The sequence below is a fragment of the Channa argus genome, chromosome 7 (assembly GCF_033026475.1).
Source record: "Channa argus isolate prfri chromosome 7, Channa argus male v1.0, whole genome shotgun sequence".
Lineage (NCBI taxonomy): Eukaryota > Metazoa > Chordata > Actinopteri > Anabantiformes > Channidae > Channa > Channa argus.
In genome coordinates, this window is record NC_090203.1 from 13,395,522 (window position 1) to 13,408,608 (window position 13,087).

At 39.6% G+C, this 13,087-nt stretch overlaps 2 protein-coding genes across 3 annotated transcripts; both read right to left on the reverse strand.

The window, feature by feature from the left end:
• Positions 1-26: 26 nt before the first annotated feature.
• Positions 27-10,356, reverse strand: si:ch211-257p13.3 (kinesin-like protein KIFC3). Of its 2 annotated transcripts, none has more exons than XM_067509824.1 (20): positions 10,136-10,356; positions 9,870-9,968; positions 9,566-9,662; positions 9,255-9,409; positions 8,899-9,163; positions 6,695-6,867; positions 6,187-6,252; positions 5,872-6,009; positions 5,572-5,769; positions 4,866-5,039; positions 3,693-3,840; positions 3,464-3,594; positions 3,258-3,369; positions 2,995-3,176; positions 2,811-2,915; positions 2,577-2,707; positions 2,357-2,477; positions 2,142-2,271; positions 1,305-1,534; positions 27-1,175 (listed from the first exon to the last, which is right to left on the reverse strand). In XM_067509824.1, exons 2-20 carry the CDS (start codon positions 9,945-9,947, stop codon positions 1,050-1,052), a joined length of 2,760 nt encoding a protein of 919 aa, XP_067365925.1. In that variant the 5' UTR covers positions 9,948-9,968; positions 10,136-10,356; the 3' UTR covers positions 27-1,049. The 2 variants fall into 2 exon arrangements, with proteins under 2 accessions (XP_067365925.1, XP_067365924.1); XM_067509823.1 differs by having other exon boundaries at positions 10,099-10,356.
• Positions 10,357-10,565: 209 nt separating this feature from the next.
• On the reverse strand, positions 10,566-13,023 carry LOC137130113 (transmembrane protein 276-like). Its single transcript, XM_067509844.1, has 3 exons — positions 12,750-13,023; positions 12,007-12,429; positions 10,566-10,941 (listed from the first exon to the last, which is right to left on the reverse strand). Exons 1-3 carry the CDS (start codon positions 12,852-12,854, stop codon positions 10,879-10,881), a joined length of 591 nt encoding a protein of 196 aa, XP_067365945.1. The 5' UTR covers positions 12,855-13,023; the 3' UTR covers positions 10,566-10,878.
• Between the last annotated feature and the right edge of the window lie 64 nt (positions 13,024-13,087).

The window sequence follows — 13,087 nt, forward strand, 5'->3', positions numbered from 1 at the left end:
CTGCAGATCCAATAAGAAAATACTCCTTAAATATGCCATTTATTCAGAAAATTATCTGAAAATGTACTTTCTATTCCTATTTAAGTGAACTTTATGCCAGTTACTGCATTATTAATGTCTTGATACACTTGAATCAAAATGTAGTTTTGATCCAATGGGTGATAAGTAAAGGAACAATGAGCAGATTTTGGTAGGACATTCAATAGTGAAATCTATTGAAAGCACCTAAATACCTGAACTGAAACATCCTTGCACAATAAAGTGCATCTTCTGCCACAATAGGCCCCAACTGTCTTCTCAAAAAGAAAGTTATTGCACAGTTCATTATACTCAAATAACAAAGCCATCTGCTTCCTTCAACAGCTTTGTTTTGCTCAAAAGGCAACTCATCAAGGCTCTAAACAGAAAAACTAATCAATCACTTTTCCTCTGATATTTACAAATGCTACACAAATATGACCTACATTAAGTGTCATTGAAAGGAGTAATAATCTGTACTTTTGCTACAAAACAGATTCTCCTACACACTACAACCTTCAACATAGAGTATGCAACACTGAAGATGAAGCTCATACTACAAGTCTATAAAGTGAGATGACTAATACAACTGAAGTGTTGATGTTGTGGCACTGGACACCTACTAAACCTCTGAATATGATACTGCACTAAATACAAATTTTCACTGAGGATATGATTTAACCTCGAGTTTGGTATTCAGTATAAAAAAACAGTTCAAGGAAGCATCAAATCTTACACCGTAGAAGAGTATGAGGTTGTTTTAGCACTCAGAGTGGAAGAATAAATACTCCTGCATGTTGCTGAGCTAATCATTAACGGTTACCATCTTCAAGTATGAGGAGCAATAGTAACTTGGAGGCCAGTATCATCAATCACCTCAGTGGCACATTTGCATTTTGGCACCATAGACCACCACAGATTTAGCCCTTGAACAGGATTGCTGTTGACCTTGTTAAGATTGTAAACCTAAGATTGGCTGTTCGGGTGGGTGATAATCTGATTGATGCCTTCTGGGACCCCTGGTGACTTTGTCAGTCGCACTGTCCTCCACCGGATTCAATCTTTCTGGCTGCAGGACCAAGTTCCACCTTGCAAACCCTCTGGGCAAACTTCAGTGAGCACAACGTCTCTCCCACATTACTCTCCAGCGCAGACACCTTTTGGCCGAGAGGTTAGAAATGAAAAAATAACTGCTCATAACAAGGATAAACAAGAAAAGAAATTATATTTATTTATTTCAATTTGTAAATAGCTCTACGATTGTAAATCTAGACAAGTAATCTTACCTGTACCACCATGACAGTCTTGCTGCCTTTTCCTAGTGAGTCTTGTAGTAAGTATGTAAGGCGGGAGTTCCTGAAAGGAATGTGAGTCTGTCGAGCCCTCAGTGCCTGAATTACATCCCCCAAAGCTAGAAGAGAGCGGTTAATATTCTGGGCCTCCTTCAGCCTTTCCCCCTCTGCACCAGACTTCCAAACCCTTTCCGAGCCAGCCAGGTCCACCAGGTTCAACTTGCCTGAGGGAAACAAACTAGACTAACAAAATGTACAAATAATGACCACAGTCATCTCTGCACCTAACCAACTAAATCCTAAACACAAGCTTCTCTGTTTTGCATTTTAACGCTAAATTGGTTTAGCTATGGCCAATGTTTGTGCAATGGCTGTGATTGAGTTTCCACCTCTCAGCTTCACCATTGCTTTTTTTTCACCGATGGGCAACTCTCTGGTTTTCATGTTGGTTACACCTCTTAACTATAAATGCAGTCTGAACCAGCAAAACCCAAATTTGAAACTGAGCATAGACATTCAGTGCTATTTATTGTTTGAATAATCAGTCATAGGACACACCTGGGCAACAAAACACACCTGTCAGTCACAATACTTTTGCTCGAATGAACAATGGGTTAGTTTAAACAAAAGGTGCTATCTTCTAAGCTGTGTAACAGATCCAGATGTAAATACCTAGAAATAAAAGCTGAAATGTTGATCGCTTATCTCATGTTCATCCTTTGATGTAAAACCCAAATGTTTTCAGTCTAAAGCAAAACTAATAGAATTGGCCTCACTTTTGCAATACTTTTAGAGGGGAGTGTAGCTAGAGACAGCACATAGTTGACTAACCAGTAGTTTTGGACCCTGTGGCGAGGTCAGTTCCCTGAACGGTGATACAGAGCAGAGCATGGGAGCGGGAGCTGTGCTGGTTCATCTGGGTGCCAAAAGTGATCCTGTTCCTTCGGGCTGTAGCTAAGATCTGGTCATACAAAACAATTTTTTTAGCATGAAGATTCCAATTTGTTCTACCTAAGATTTTAAAACACAGTTTGGAAAACTGTTACCTTTTTAATGTGCTGAAAGCTCTTTACTTCAATAACCCTGAGGCCTGGCACATGCAGCTGTCCTGTTCCATTCGGGTTGATCTTTATGTCCAGTTTCTCTCCGTCCTTACTCAGCAGGTCTCTGAGGCAAAAAAATGCTATAAAACAACTGCTGTCTTTTAGCTCTAAATGTTGTTGTCGCAGACAAAGAGCCTATTGACAAAGGTGCGGCTTACAGTACCTTAACACTTCATTGTAGATCTCAACAGAGCTGACAGTGACTGTGTAAGTCCACATGTCTTTTCTCTCCTCGATCTCAATGAAGAGATGTTTCAGGGCTCGCTGGTTGATGCCTGGATGTTCCACACTACCCTGCAAATCAGATGATGCTTAATCTGAATACTATAATATAAACCCAATAAATATATTACATCACTCTTTGGCTCCAATGCTGCTATAAAACCACTGACTATACCTCCATAGTATAGGTTTTTCCAGAGCCAGTCTGTCCATAGGCAAAAATGCAAACATGGTAGCCATCAATGCAGGATGTCACAAGTGGTTCAATCTCCTGGAAGATCTGGTAGAAGCAAATCAACAGTTATAAGTTTGTTCTTTATTTACAATAGTTCTTTTGGTCTGACCGTGATTTTTACTACCTCTTCCTGTGTGGCCTGAGGATGGAAGACTTTATCTAGTTCAAATATGCGACTCTTTCCCTTGCTCAGCACAGTGAGCAAAGACTCGTTGTGGGGGTCTGTTGTCACCACTACAGACTGGCCCGCCTCATCCTGGTCCTCCCTCAGCACGGGCTTCACACGGCATAGCACGCGGATGTTTCCTAAAGGGAGAAAGGCCAGTTAATGATTTTGGCACAGATTTTATTTTCTGCACTGAATGTTGCCTCTTAATTTCTCCACACCTTTAAGCTCCACCAGCTGTTCATGGTACTTCCTACGTAGTGCCACCTCTTTCCTGTATTTCTCCAGAAGATCTTTGTTGGCTTCAGACATCTCACTGATAGCTGCTGAAATCTGCCATGAGACACATAACAACAACTTCTTACGATGCTTGTTGATTTGTTCAGAGATATCATTGTCCTGAATACAGCATGCTCGGACTACCTACCTGTTTTTTGGCTTCATTTATAGCTGCGCCATAAAACTCGGAGAAGTTTCGAACCTGGCTCCTCAGGCTGGCATAGTCTGTCTTCATGGAGCGAAAGGTTGGTGGGAGTGCTGTCAGACGCCTTTGCAAGCCTGAAGACAAGAAAATGACATGCCAATCAAATAGTATTCCATTCCTTTTCTGTGTGCAGAAGCAAATCTATCTTTCTTTGGCATTTCGGGCAACTCACTAAAAAACTGGTCCTGAAGGTTCTGAAACTGTTCGGCTGAGCAGCTGGCAGCAGCCTTCACAGCCTCCTCCTTCTTCTCCTCTAAGTGACCAATCTCTTTTAACAGTTCGTCTCTCAGATTACTGATCTCTTGCTCATATGCTGCAATCTGCAAAAGGTTCAGCACAGCAGTTTGTCAGCCTGTCAGCTTGATGGGTCCAATCTGTACAGGTTCAGCTGATTAATGGCAGATTTCAACAATTTTCAACTTGCTTTCTATGGTTTTACTTTAGGGTGTAAATGCATGTTGATGCGTTTAAACTTCCCTCTGACTTCCCTGTAAAACATTTCTATGTTTCTTGATAAAAAAACTCCTCCTGACATCACCCGGAGGATCATTTGGGGAATCTCTCAAAAAAGCTGATTGACCATGATTACAAACTCCATTTTGTGAGCAACAAGTTTACATAATGTGAACAGGAGGTCCTCCAAGTGATATCATCTGGAGGCATTTTTCAGCTAGAGTTTTTCAGTAGAGATATATTTTGATATAGGGAAGTCAATAGGAAGTTTAATGGCATTTATGTACATGTACATGTACTACCCAAAGTAAAACCAAAAGAAGCAAGTTCAGAATCAGTGAAGGCATCCTTTAATGAGTTAATCTGTCAATTAAATGGATCCAGGGTGCAGTAAAGTTGAAATTCCCTCTTTTGGCTTCGGAGTTTCTCACCTTGGGTAATAGTTTTCAGTGTGGGGTTTATTTACCTATCTGGAATCAGGGAATTCTGTCTTTGATTTTTTCCAATTAGAGTTGATGACATCATGGAGACCATGTGGGATATATTGCCAGCAGCCAACAATTATAATATGTGTGCTAATGGATAGATTAGATAATGGATGCATTAGAGTTATTGTGGAACGTTACTGTTAAACACACGGATGATGGATGATCTTAAGATTTTTTATGTAAAGCTTTAACGCTGTATGTGATATGTTAAAAAACAGATGTTTTACAAATATTTACTTCTAAAAACACTGGTCATAATTCACCCAAGTATTGTTTGGTTAAACAGCCAGTCAAAATCAATTTTTTTCTGCGTGTGTATCTCTGTCCATCTTAAAGCAGACATTACTGATAGAACTCACACCAAAATATTTGGTATTATAAAGTGGATTCTTTTTCTTAGTTACCTTGTGCTGCAGATTACAGCTGTATTCGTCAGACTTCTTGATTTGTTCCTCCAGCTGTTTGCACTGTTCATTTTGATTGGACAGCTTTTCAGACAGCAGTTCGTTCCTCTGTCTGGCTTTATGCAGCTGCTTTAAAGTGGCAGGTGATTCCACCTCGACAGTCTTGTTGACATACTGTGAGAGAAAAAAAACACCTCATTGAGATAATCTTGATTATTTCAGTCAGTTATGCGTTTCTTTTTCTTCTTGCTAATGTTGCTGCACTTCCAGTAACGAATCTCGCTTTCAAATCTAGCTACACTATATTGACAAAAGTCTTCGCCCATCCAAATAAATGAATTCAGGTTCACAAAGCAAGGTCCATAAAGACATGGATGAGTGAGTTTGGTGTGGAAAAAGGTGACTGTCCTGCACAGAGTTCTGACCTCAACCCGATAGAACACCTTTGGGATGAATTAGAGCAAAGACTGCGAGCACTGTGTATTATGTATCTCATAAACACACTCCTAAACCTTATGGAAAGCCTTCCCAGAAGAGTTGAAGCTGTTATAGCTGCAGAGGTGGGCCGACGTCATATTAAACCCTATGGATTAAGAATGGGATGTCACTAAAGTTCATATGGGTCTAAAGGCAGGTGAGCGAATTATTTTGACAATATAGTGTAAGTATTCAAACCAATAAGAACATAATTTCACAATTGAACTACCTTTAACACTGGCTCCTTGCCTCTCTCTTTTTCCAATTCCAGCTGCAGCTCTCTCACTCTGTCCTCTCGTTTCCTCAGCTCTTCTCCTCTCCTCCACTCGCTTTGTTCACTCTGTCGCTCCACTCTTGACAGCTGCTCAGCACGTTGCTGTAGGGAGAACTCCAGCTGCTGCACTCTGCCTCGAAGATTCTCATTCTCCTAACAAATCATATACAACCCAATCAATTAAACAAGCGTTTGTGTTTGCAACTACTAATGGTTGCCTTGGTATCACATCGGTAAAGCTCTCTGCTGTTTCACCTTGATGAGCATGGTGCTGGACTGGGTGGGGAAGGCTGAGAGTTGCTGCAGGAGACCTTGAGTAACGCTCAGGCTTTGCTTGAGACTCTCGTTCTCTGCTGACAGACAAAGCACTCGTTTCTCTGAGTCTGTGGCCCCCTGAGGAAATACAACATCACATTTGGCGGCAACATAACAATGAGAAAGTTGGATCAAAACTATAACACTTTGCCTAAAACAGAACCTTTATTTGTACAGCATGGCAATTATTCAGTGGGTTCATGAAGAGAAAAAACGACTTGATGAATGATTAAATCAATAGTTTGCAGCACGTACAGTCGCAGTTTTCAGTCTTGACAGCTCCTCCTCACGTTCTTCAATGCAACTCTTAAGCTCATCAATCTGTGCAAGAAATGATAAAATTTACAAGTTTACTAAACGAAGATAGATTGGTAGCATAATTGTCATTTAACATTTCCCTTTCCGTTTCTTAAGATCTTTTGTGAAAAATACTTAGCCAAAATGGCAGCACAGAGCTATACACAGTCACATAGAAAAAAATATACATAATAACACAGTAATAACTCAGTATGCATGCTTAACCTGGCAGGCATACTTATAGATATGCATGCTCAGCAATTGTGTGTGAAATAAAATAAAATATTCAAGTCCTTTATTAACATTTGTAATATATAATTCATCTTCTGTAAAGTGCCCTGAGATTACTTTTGAATTGAATTAAATTGAATCTTACCAAAGGTCTTCAGGATTTATGGTTTTAATATTACAAAATTAAAACAAATGGATACAGAATGTGGGATTACACTAATATACAGCTGCCTACCTGCTGTTGAAAAGCCTGTATGCGAGAATGTCTGTCGCTTTCCTTTTGCTCCAACTGGGCATGTAACAGACGGAGTTCACCTCTCAATTTACTCCTCTCACCCTGCAGGCCATAGAGAGATTCGACCAGGCTGTGAACCCCAACTTGAGTCCCTGGATCACTGCTGGACTCACCTGGAGTACACAAAAGACACTTTCATTAGCATCTTCATCTTCCTAATCAGCCTGATAATTGGCTCCATAACTAACAGCTATATGAAAAATTCTGTTATATTTGGGCCTATATTTATATTGCGCCACAAATACATCTAGTTAATATACTTTGAACTTCCTCTGACCTGTTTTCTATATATTCCAATTTCCAAAGTACGCTTAACTGCTTGTGTGTGTGTAATATTAATGAACATCAAGTATGCACTTAGAGCTCTTCCACACACATCATGTAGTCACTGCGCACTGAAGTTAAAGAACATTATCATTCCCATGTTTCTACTCTCAGGTCTCAAAGGAAACTTAACGTGTAACCTGTTTCAAATATACAACCACAGTTTAAATTTGTAGATACCAAAGGCTGTTATGACTTCTATATTGTCCAATAGCAACATTGGCAAAACGCCAAACAGCACTTTAATCACTTTCGTCCTCCTGAATGATTTATCACGTTCTGTCACTGTTAATTTTCATTGCAAGGCTTTATGCAAATTTTCTCAACATGCCATGTTGGATTTGCTGTGTGACAATGGGGCAGAGAGAGATGGTGGTGCCAGAAAGAAAGAAAACAAAGGCATGGAAGAGAAGCCACAGCTGTGCATCGGGGTTGCTGATAAAAATTTGAAACTATATGATAGTGTATGAGCTAAAGCAGCAGCTTTAAATGAAGTAAGAAATTGTATCCACTTCTTCTGTAAACATGATGATTAAGAGTAACTACAAGTTTGAGATTCCTTGATAAATGAATATAGAAGGGAGCACCAGCTATCCATACCAAACTGTCAAATATAAAACAGCCTAAGGATTCTAATGATGGAAATGCATCACAACAGTACACAGAAACACACCATCTGCACGTTGCATTAGAATAAACAAAGCCAACAGCTTTGTAACACTGGGACATGGAACTCTAACTATTTTTAGCTCAACACAAGTACATGTGGTTCCTGGCATGTGCCAAACCCTGGAAGTGAATTTGCAGGGAATAAACCAGGTCTCACAGCTTTGTTTTATTCATGACCAAGAACCACAGAGTCACTATTCAAGTAGACCTCGTGTATCCCCACTCTGCCACAAATGAGTCAGTAATTATGAGGTCCTCCATTTAAACAAACTAACACACTGAGATCCATATAATCCGTTCTGTTTGTTATGCAAGTTATTGCATATGCTGACATATTTGTCTGAAGCTGTATCAGTCAGTCTGAAGGCAGGAATTTATCTAGAGATTTATTGGAGTAATGCACATGATAACATACTGTCCATATGCAGAAATTAATGTCTAACAGTTGAGTTCGTTTATCTGCTGCTCTGCTTTGCAGGTCAAACAACCGTCTGGTCAAGTCTGACATACAGCAGATACCAACATTGAAAGCAGTGAGGTTAACTGCAGCTGTACCATGAGAAGTCTGGTCTCTGTGACATCACTAATGAAAACATCACATACAAACACCCACATAAATTTAATCAATCTGCCTGTTCTATAAAAAAAAATAGAGAGCCCTCAGTTGAAATAAACTATGTAAGATGGCTTCTTATAAACTCTGATTATATTAGAAAGAAATTGAGTGACTTCTCAAATCCTATTCACATTTTTACAATGTAATGGAAATTTACTGTATTTTCACTGCTGTAAAGTCTAATGTCAGTCTAATGTATTACATCGCCCAAGGTTGTACAATGCACTATATATATTATTCACATGGACTATATTATTATGACAAGCATGTATGAGTTTGCCGGTCATTTGTTTTATTCATTTTCATTCTTAATTTATTTTCCTCAGACCATAAGATGATCTACTTCCACCTGAAGTCTCATAACATAAATCTACTTCTGCTCCTTTCATACCAGCCAATCTGTAGTGTTACTAAAATGGCCTATGACCTCTATTTGCCTATGTCCTCCCACCAACTGGCTTGAAAGTTAAAGCCACTCCTCTTGCACCTTAATTTCACCCATCCCCCCCCACCCTCTCTCTTTCTCATATCACACCTCTTCCTTCATCCTCGCTCAATAGGCTGGGGGTATGCTGCTGGTTGATGGCTTCTTCCAGGCTGCAGATGATGCTATTCTTGTCCCTGAGGCGATGGCGGTAGGAGGCACGCAGGGCCTTCAACTGCCGGCGGTGCTGGACCCGGTGCCTCTTCAGTTGGACCCGGTATTGGTCTGCCTGCTGCTGAAGTTGTTGAAAGTGAGAGTACTGTTCCAGAAAGCTCAGCAAGTGGGACATCACTGCCACCAAGGGAGAGTCTGCTAACTGGGAAGAACAGACAGCAGACACAATGTTTAGTAACTGAACATCTGCATCAGGTGAGCAACTTAAAAAAGTGGTGACACGGTATCTCTACCTTTCCTGTGGTTTCCAGCTGAACTTCTGAGGCTCTTCTCTTCTCAGCCTCCTGTTTGAAGGACAAAAAGGAAGCCAAAGGAGTACACGCTGGGATGTCAGGGTCATCTTCTTCTTCATCACTCAGAGACATTTCATCACTATCACTGCTACTGCCTTTATGACAACAAAAGAACACACACAACAAAAAAAGAATGTATGCACTAATTAGTCTATTGTTAGAAACAAACCACAACCCCAAATGTTATGATTATTTTCACATATTTTTTTATAAAAATCCCTTTGTGTTAGACTAGCACTTTGAGGACTCACTTGATTCACTAAGATGAGCGCAAGCCTTTTTTCCCATTTTGGGGGTGTGGCCATCTCTCCTTCTGCTCCCTGTTTCCATGGAAACAGAACCTGGCTCCTGAGCATACCATCATGCATAAGAGTCAGACAGTAAAACATGCACAAATTATTTACACATAACTAGAAATACATACACCTGCATGCAATAAAACACCAATTTGTACATTACTGTTTACTCTCAGGTTAAAAGAAATCTTGTCCAACAGAGAATTCCTGAAGCTTGACATAATGTGGCCAGACATTCGTCTTAGGAAGATCCACACACCTCCTCCACAGCTTCCTCTTCCTCTTTCTTAAAGACAGTATAGAAGATGTAGACTAAAAGGGAGTAGAACGCGTACATCTTCACACCGTCCAACAGTCCCTGTGAATGACACAATATTCACATTTCTGTCATGCAGTGGAAAAAAACGATTTCTCAGTCGTAGGTTTTAATGACGATTCAAGGACAGGCTATGCTGTCAACATGCAAGGAATTAAAATGTAATCCTTACCACAAATCCATTTCCTCAGGCTAAAATATTTCTTTACCTTATCACATATATTCTCTTTGGTAATGATAATCGGACATTCCCATCGTTTGCATTACCCTTTCACATACAATCCATGTTGACAATGACAAATTCTAAACTCCGGCCGCAACAGTATCCCAACACTGTGTGGAGCTCTTGTATGGTTCACTCTCCTCCTCTTGCTCCTCTTTCTCTCCACTTTGCTCCATTTACAGGCAGCATCTGCAGCGCGCATGTTCACTGCAGTTTTTTTAATCAGCTGCAGTGGTGAAGGGACAGTTCTTGTACACTCTGGAGACTGACTGGAGGCTTGATACTGACATCAACAGCCTGAAACAAGAGTGGACGAAACGTGCAAGGTTACAAGTGCCTATATACATTAGAAAATGTTCCATGATGTTCTTGAAAATGCTGAGATGTCAAGTACAAAGCGCACACAAGTTTGACAGCTAAAAAACATGAGTCAAGAAATGTTTGAAATGCAACATTTCATAAATAAGAGATTTTCTGAAGTTTACAAATTTTATTAAAGATGGGTTATATTATATTCTCTTAGTGAACAAGAACATGGTTGTTAACAAAAATCAAGTATGTAAAACAATACATAAAAGTACATTTCTAAAACATGTACAGATTGATGGTAAGCAGCAAAACTACCATAATTATATTAGCACACCAAAACCACACATGTATAAATTGTTGATTCCGGTCCACTGTATCTTGATGTTTAACAAACCCATTGTCCCACAGAAAGGCACAAAGTTACACATGCTTGTACTGTAGTGCAGTGAAACTGCTGAGGCAGCTGCTCACGGTGCATATGACCTAAGAGAGAATATGCAGTGTCATTACAAATGTCTGTCAAACATATCAATATCTCACAAGACTAACAAACTGAGACAGAGTTCATGTAGCCAATGAAAAAGTATAGTCATAAGAGATATTTGTATATAATATACTACAAATTTCAGATAATTTCCTGCCACACAAGATAAAATACACACATACCAGTTTCACCATTGATAAATTAGACAAAATAATACTAAACCCAGCCACTTCTGAGAAACCTAAACGTTGCACACAAAGTGATACTGGTGTTCAGACTGTCAGTTGTGAATTCTGGCCACCATGTGTTTTTAGTTGTATCTGTATTTTTGCAAATTAAGTTAATGTTTTCGTTCACAGTTACTGCCTAATATAAATCAAAGCAATATCAGAAAATTATAATTTGCATATTATCATATCAATTTAAGATATCTTTCCCCTTTAACAGTTTGTTTCTTAATTAACTGCTTGCATTATGTTATTTATTGCAACCATTCAATGTACAAACTAGTGCTACAGCTATTATTTTTACAATCCATTATATTTTTTGATTGAAACTAGTATATGCAATATATAGCATATCATAATCATAATTTCATTGAACACAGTATGACATGTTTACTTGCAGGCTTTGCCCACACAACAGTCTTACACCTGAAGATACGTAATTTATAAAAAAAATCAGCAAACGCTGGCATATGACAAGCTGAAACAAGAAAATGTATTGTATTTTTCACTTCATAACTGGTATAACTGGTGGTATAACATAAACAATGAATTGTCAACGTTCACAAATTGTTCCAGTTTGAGTTAAAAGTTAAATTCAAATTTAGGTTATATCTACACAAAAATCTTTACATGCTTTTTATTGTGCACATGCAATTTCAGCACCCACAAATTGCATCAATTAGTGGCATTTCATTTTCATAAATTTGCACAAATCCTGCTTTACTAAATGTCTATGTTATGTTGGTCAGTCACATACAACAGAAACTTTCCAAGGGCCTGTGTTGAAGCCCAACAGCCTATTGACATGGACCCTTTTAAAACCCCCTTCACCAGTACCTCAGAGGCAGCTGAAGAAATCAGTGGAGCATAAGTGTTTGTTCCAACCTGCACAACAAGCAGTGGTAAAGTGAGGGCCACACCACCCACGGCCCCTAACATATTACTGGCAAACAGACAAACTGTCAGGCAGCAGGACAAGGAGGACAGGCCCAGACAATGAGTTAGGACAGTGAGTGCATCTGTTGAGATCCAGTCACACAATCCCAGCAGCAGGCAGGCGCCACACAGGAGAATATGAGCAGTATTGTGGTCTTCGCTGAGCCACAGAAATTCGAAGGACACCAGCACTGGAGCCAGAACCTCACCGGCCCACTCTGCATCTCTCCGCAGGGATATTAAATCCACACTGGAGGGACGCAAGATGCAAAGTGCTGCAGAGAGTCCAAGGAGAAGGAAGCCTACTGAAGGAGCCCTGTGGTTCTACAGAGAGAGGTGAAGCAGAAGAAGGAGCAAAGGTACAAAGTTAGAAATCTTAAGTCTATATTTATTGATTAATATTTTCTAATGTAAGGTTACATAGATGTCAGGCATGGGGTGTTTGGAATAAGCTCAATACAATAAAAATGTGAAAAAAATTAAATACAGAGTACTTTCTGAAGCTCTCTCTCTCTCTCTCTCTCTCTCTATATATATATATATATATATATATATATATATATATAGCTATTATTGCTGCAAACTGAGAAAGTAGCTGAGATTATTATTATCATCCACCTGGACTGTCGCTGAATGATACCCACCTGGAAAAGTTTAATAGAGTGGTACAATGCAGTGGCAAACAACACGATGTGAGAGCAAGAAGTTATCAGCTCTGCGACACAGGACGCCATAGATCCCGGAGACATCGCACTGAAACAGTGAAAGTTGGTCAGCTTGCAACAAAAGAGTCTACGTTAACTAATAAACTTTACAACCTATCCGCGTCTGGCTAATATTAGGTCAACGATTATATAATGTCAGTGCAAACCTAAGCACAGAAGGTAAACTTGTGCACAAACATCACCACGTCTGTTTTGACACGTGACTTACACAGTGCGCAAACTCCAACAGCTGTTAGTGTTAGTGTTGTAAAACAGAA

Excerpts from the sequence above, each read along its gene's own strand:
- si:ch211-257p13.3 (XM_067509824.1), bottom strand. The coding sequence starts at position 9,947 with ATGTACGCGTTCTACTCCCTTTTAGTCTACATCTTCTATACTGTCTTT. Across the intron at positions 3,841-4,865 it reads GCTGTAATCTGCAGCACAAG|ATTGCAGCATATGAGCAAGA; the intron begins GTAACTAAGAAA and ends AACCTTTTGCAG. Across the intron at positions 2,478-2,576 it reads ATCTACAATGAAGTGTTAAG|AGACCTGCTGAGTAAGGACG; the intron begins GTACTGTAAGCC and ends TTTTTGCCTCAG.
- LOC137130113 (XM_067509844.1), bottom strand. The coding sequence starts at position 12,854 with ATGTCTCCGGGATCTATGGCGTCCTGTGTCGCAGAGCTGATAACTTCT. Across the intron at positions 12,430-12,749 it reads ACTCTATTAAACTTTTCCAG|AACCACAGGGCTCCTTCAGT; the intron begins GTGGGTATCATT and ends CTCTCTCTGTAG. Across the intron at positions 10,942-12,006 it reads TTTCTTCAGCTGCCTCTGAG|GTCATATGCACCGTGAGCAG; the intron begins GTACTGGTGAAG and ends ATTCTCTCTTAG.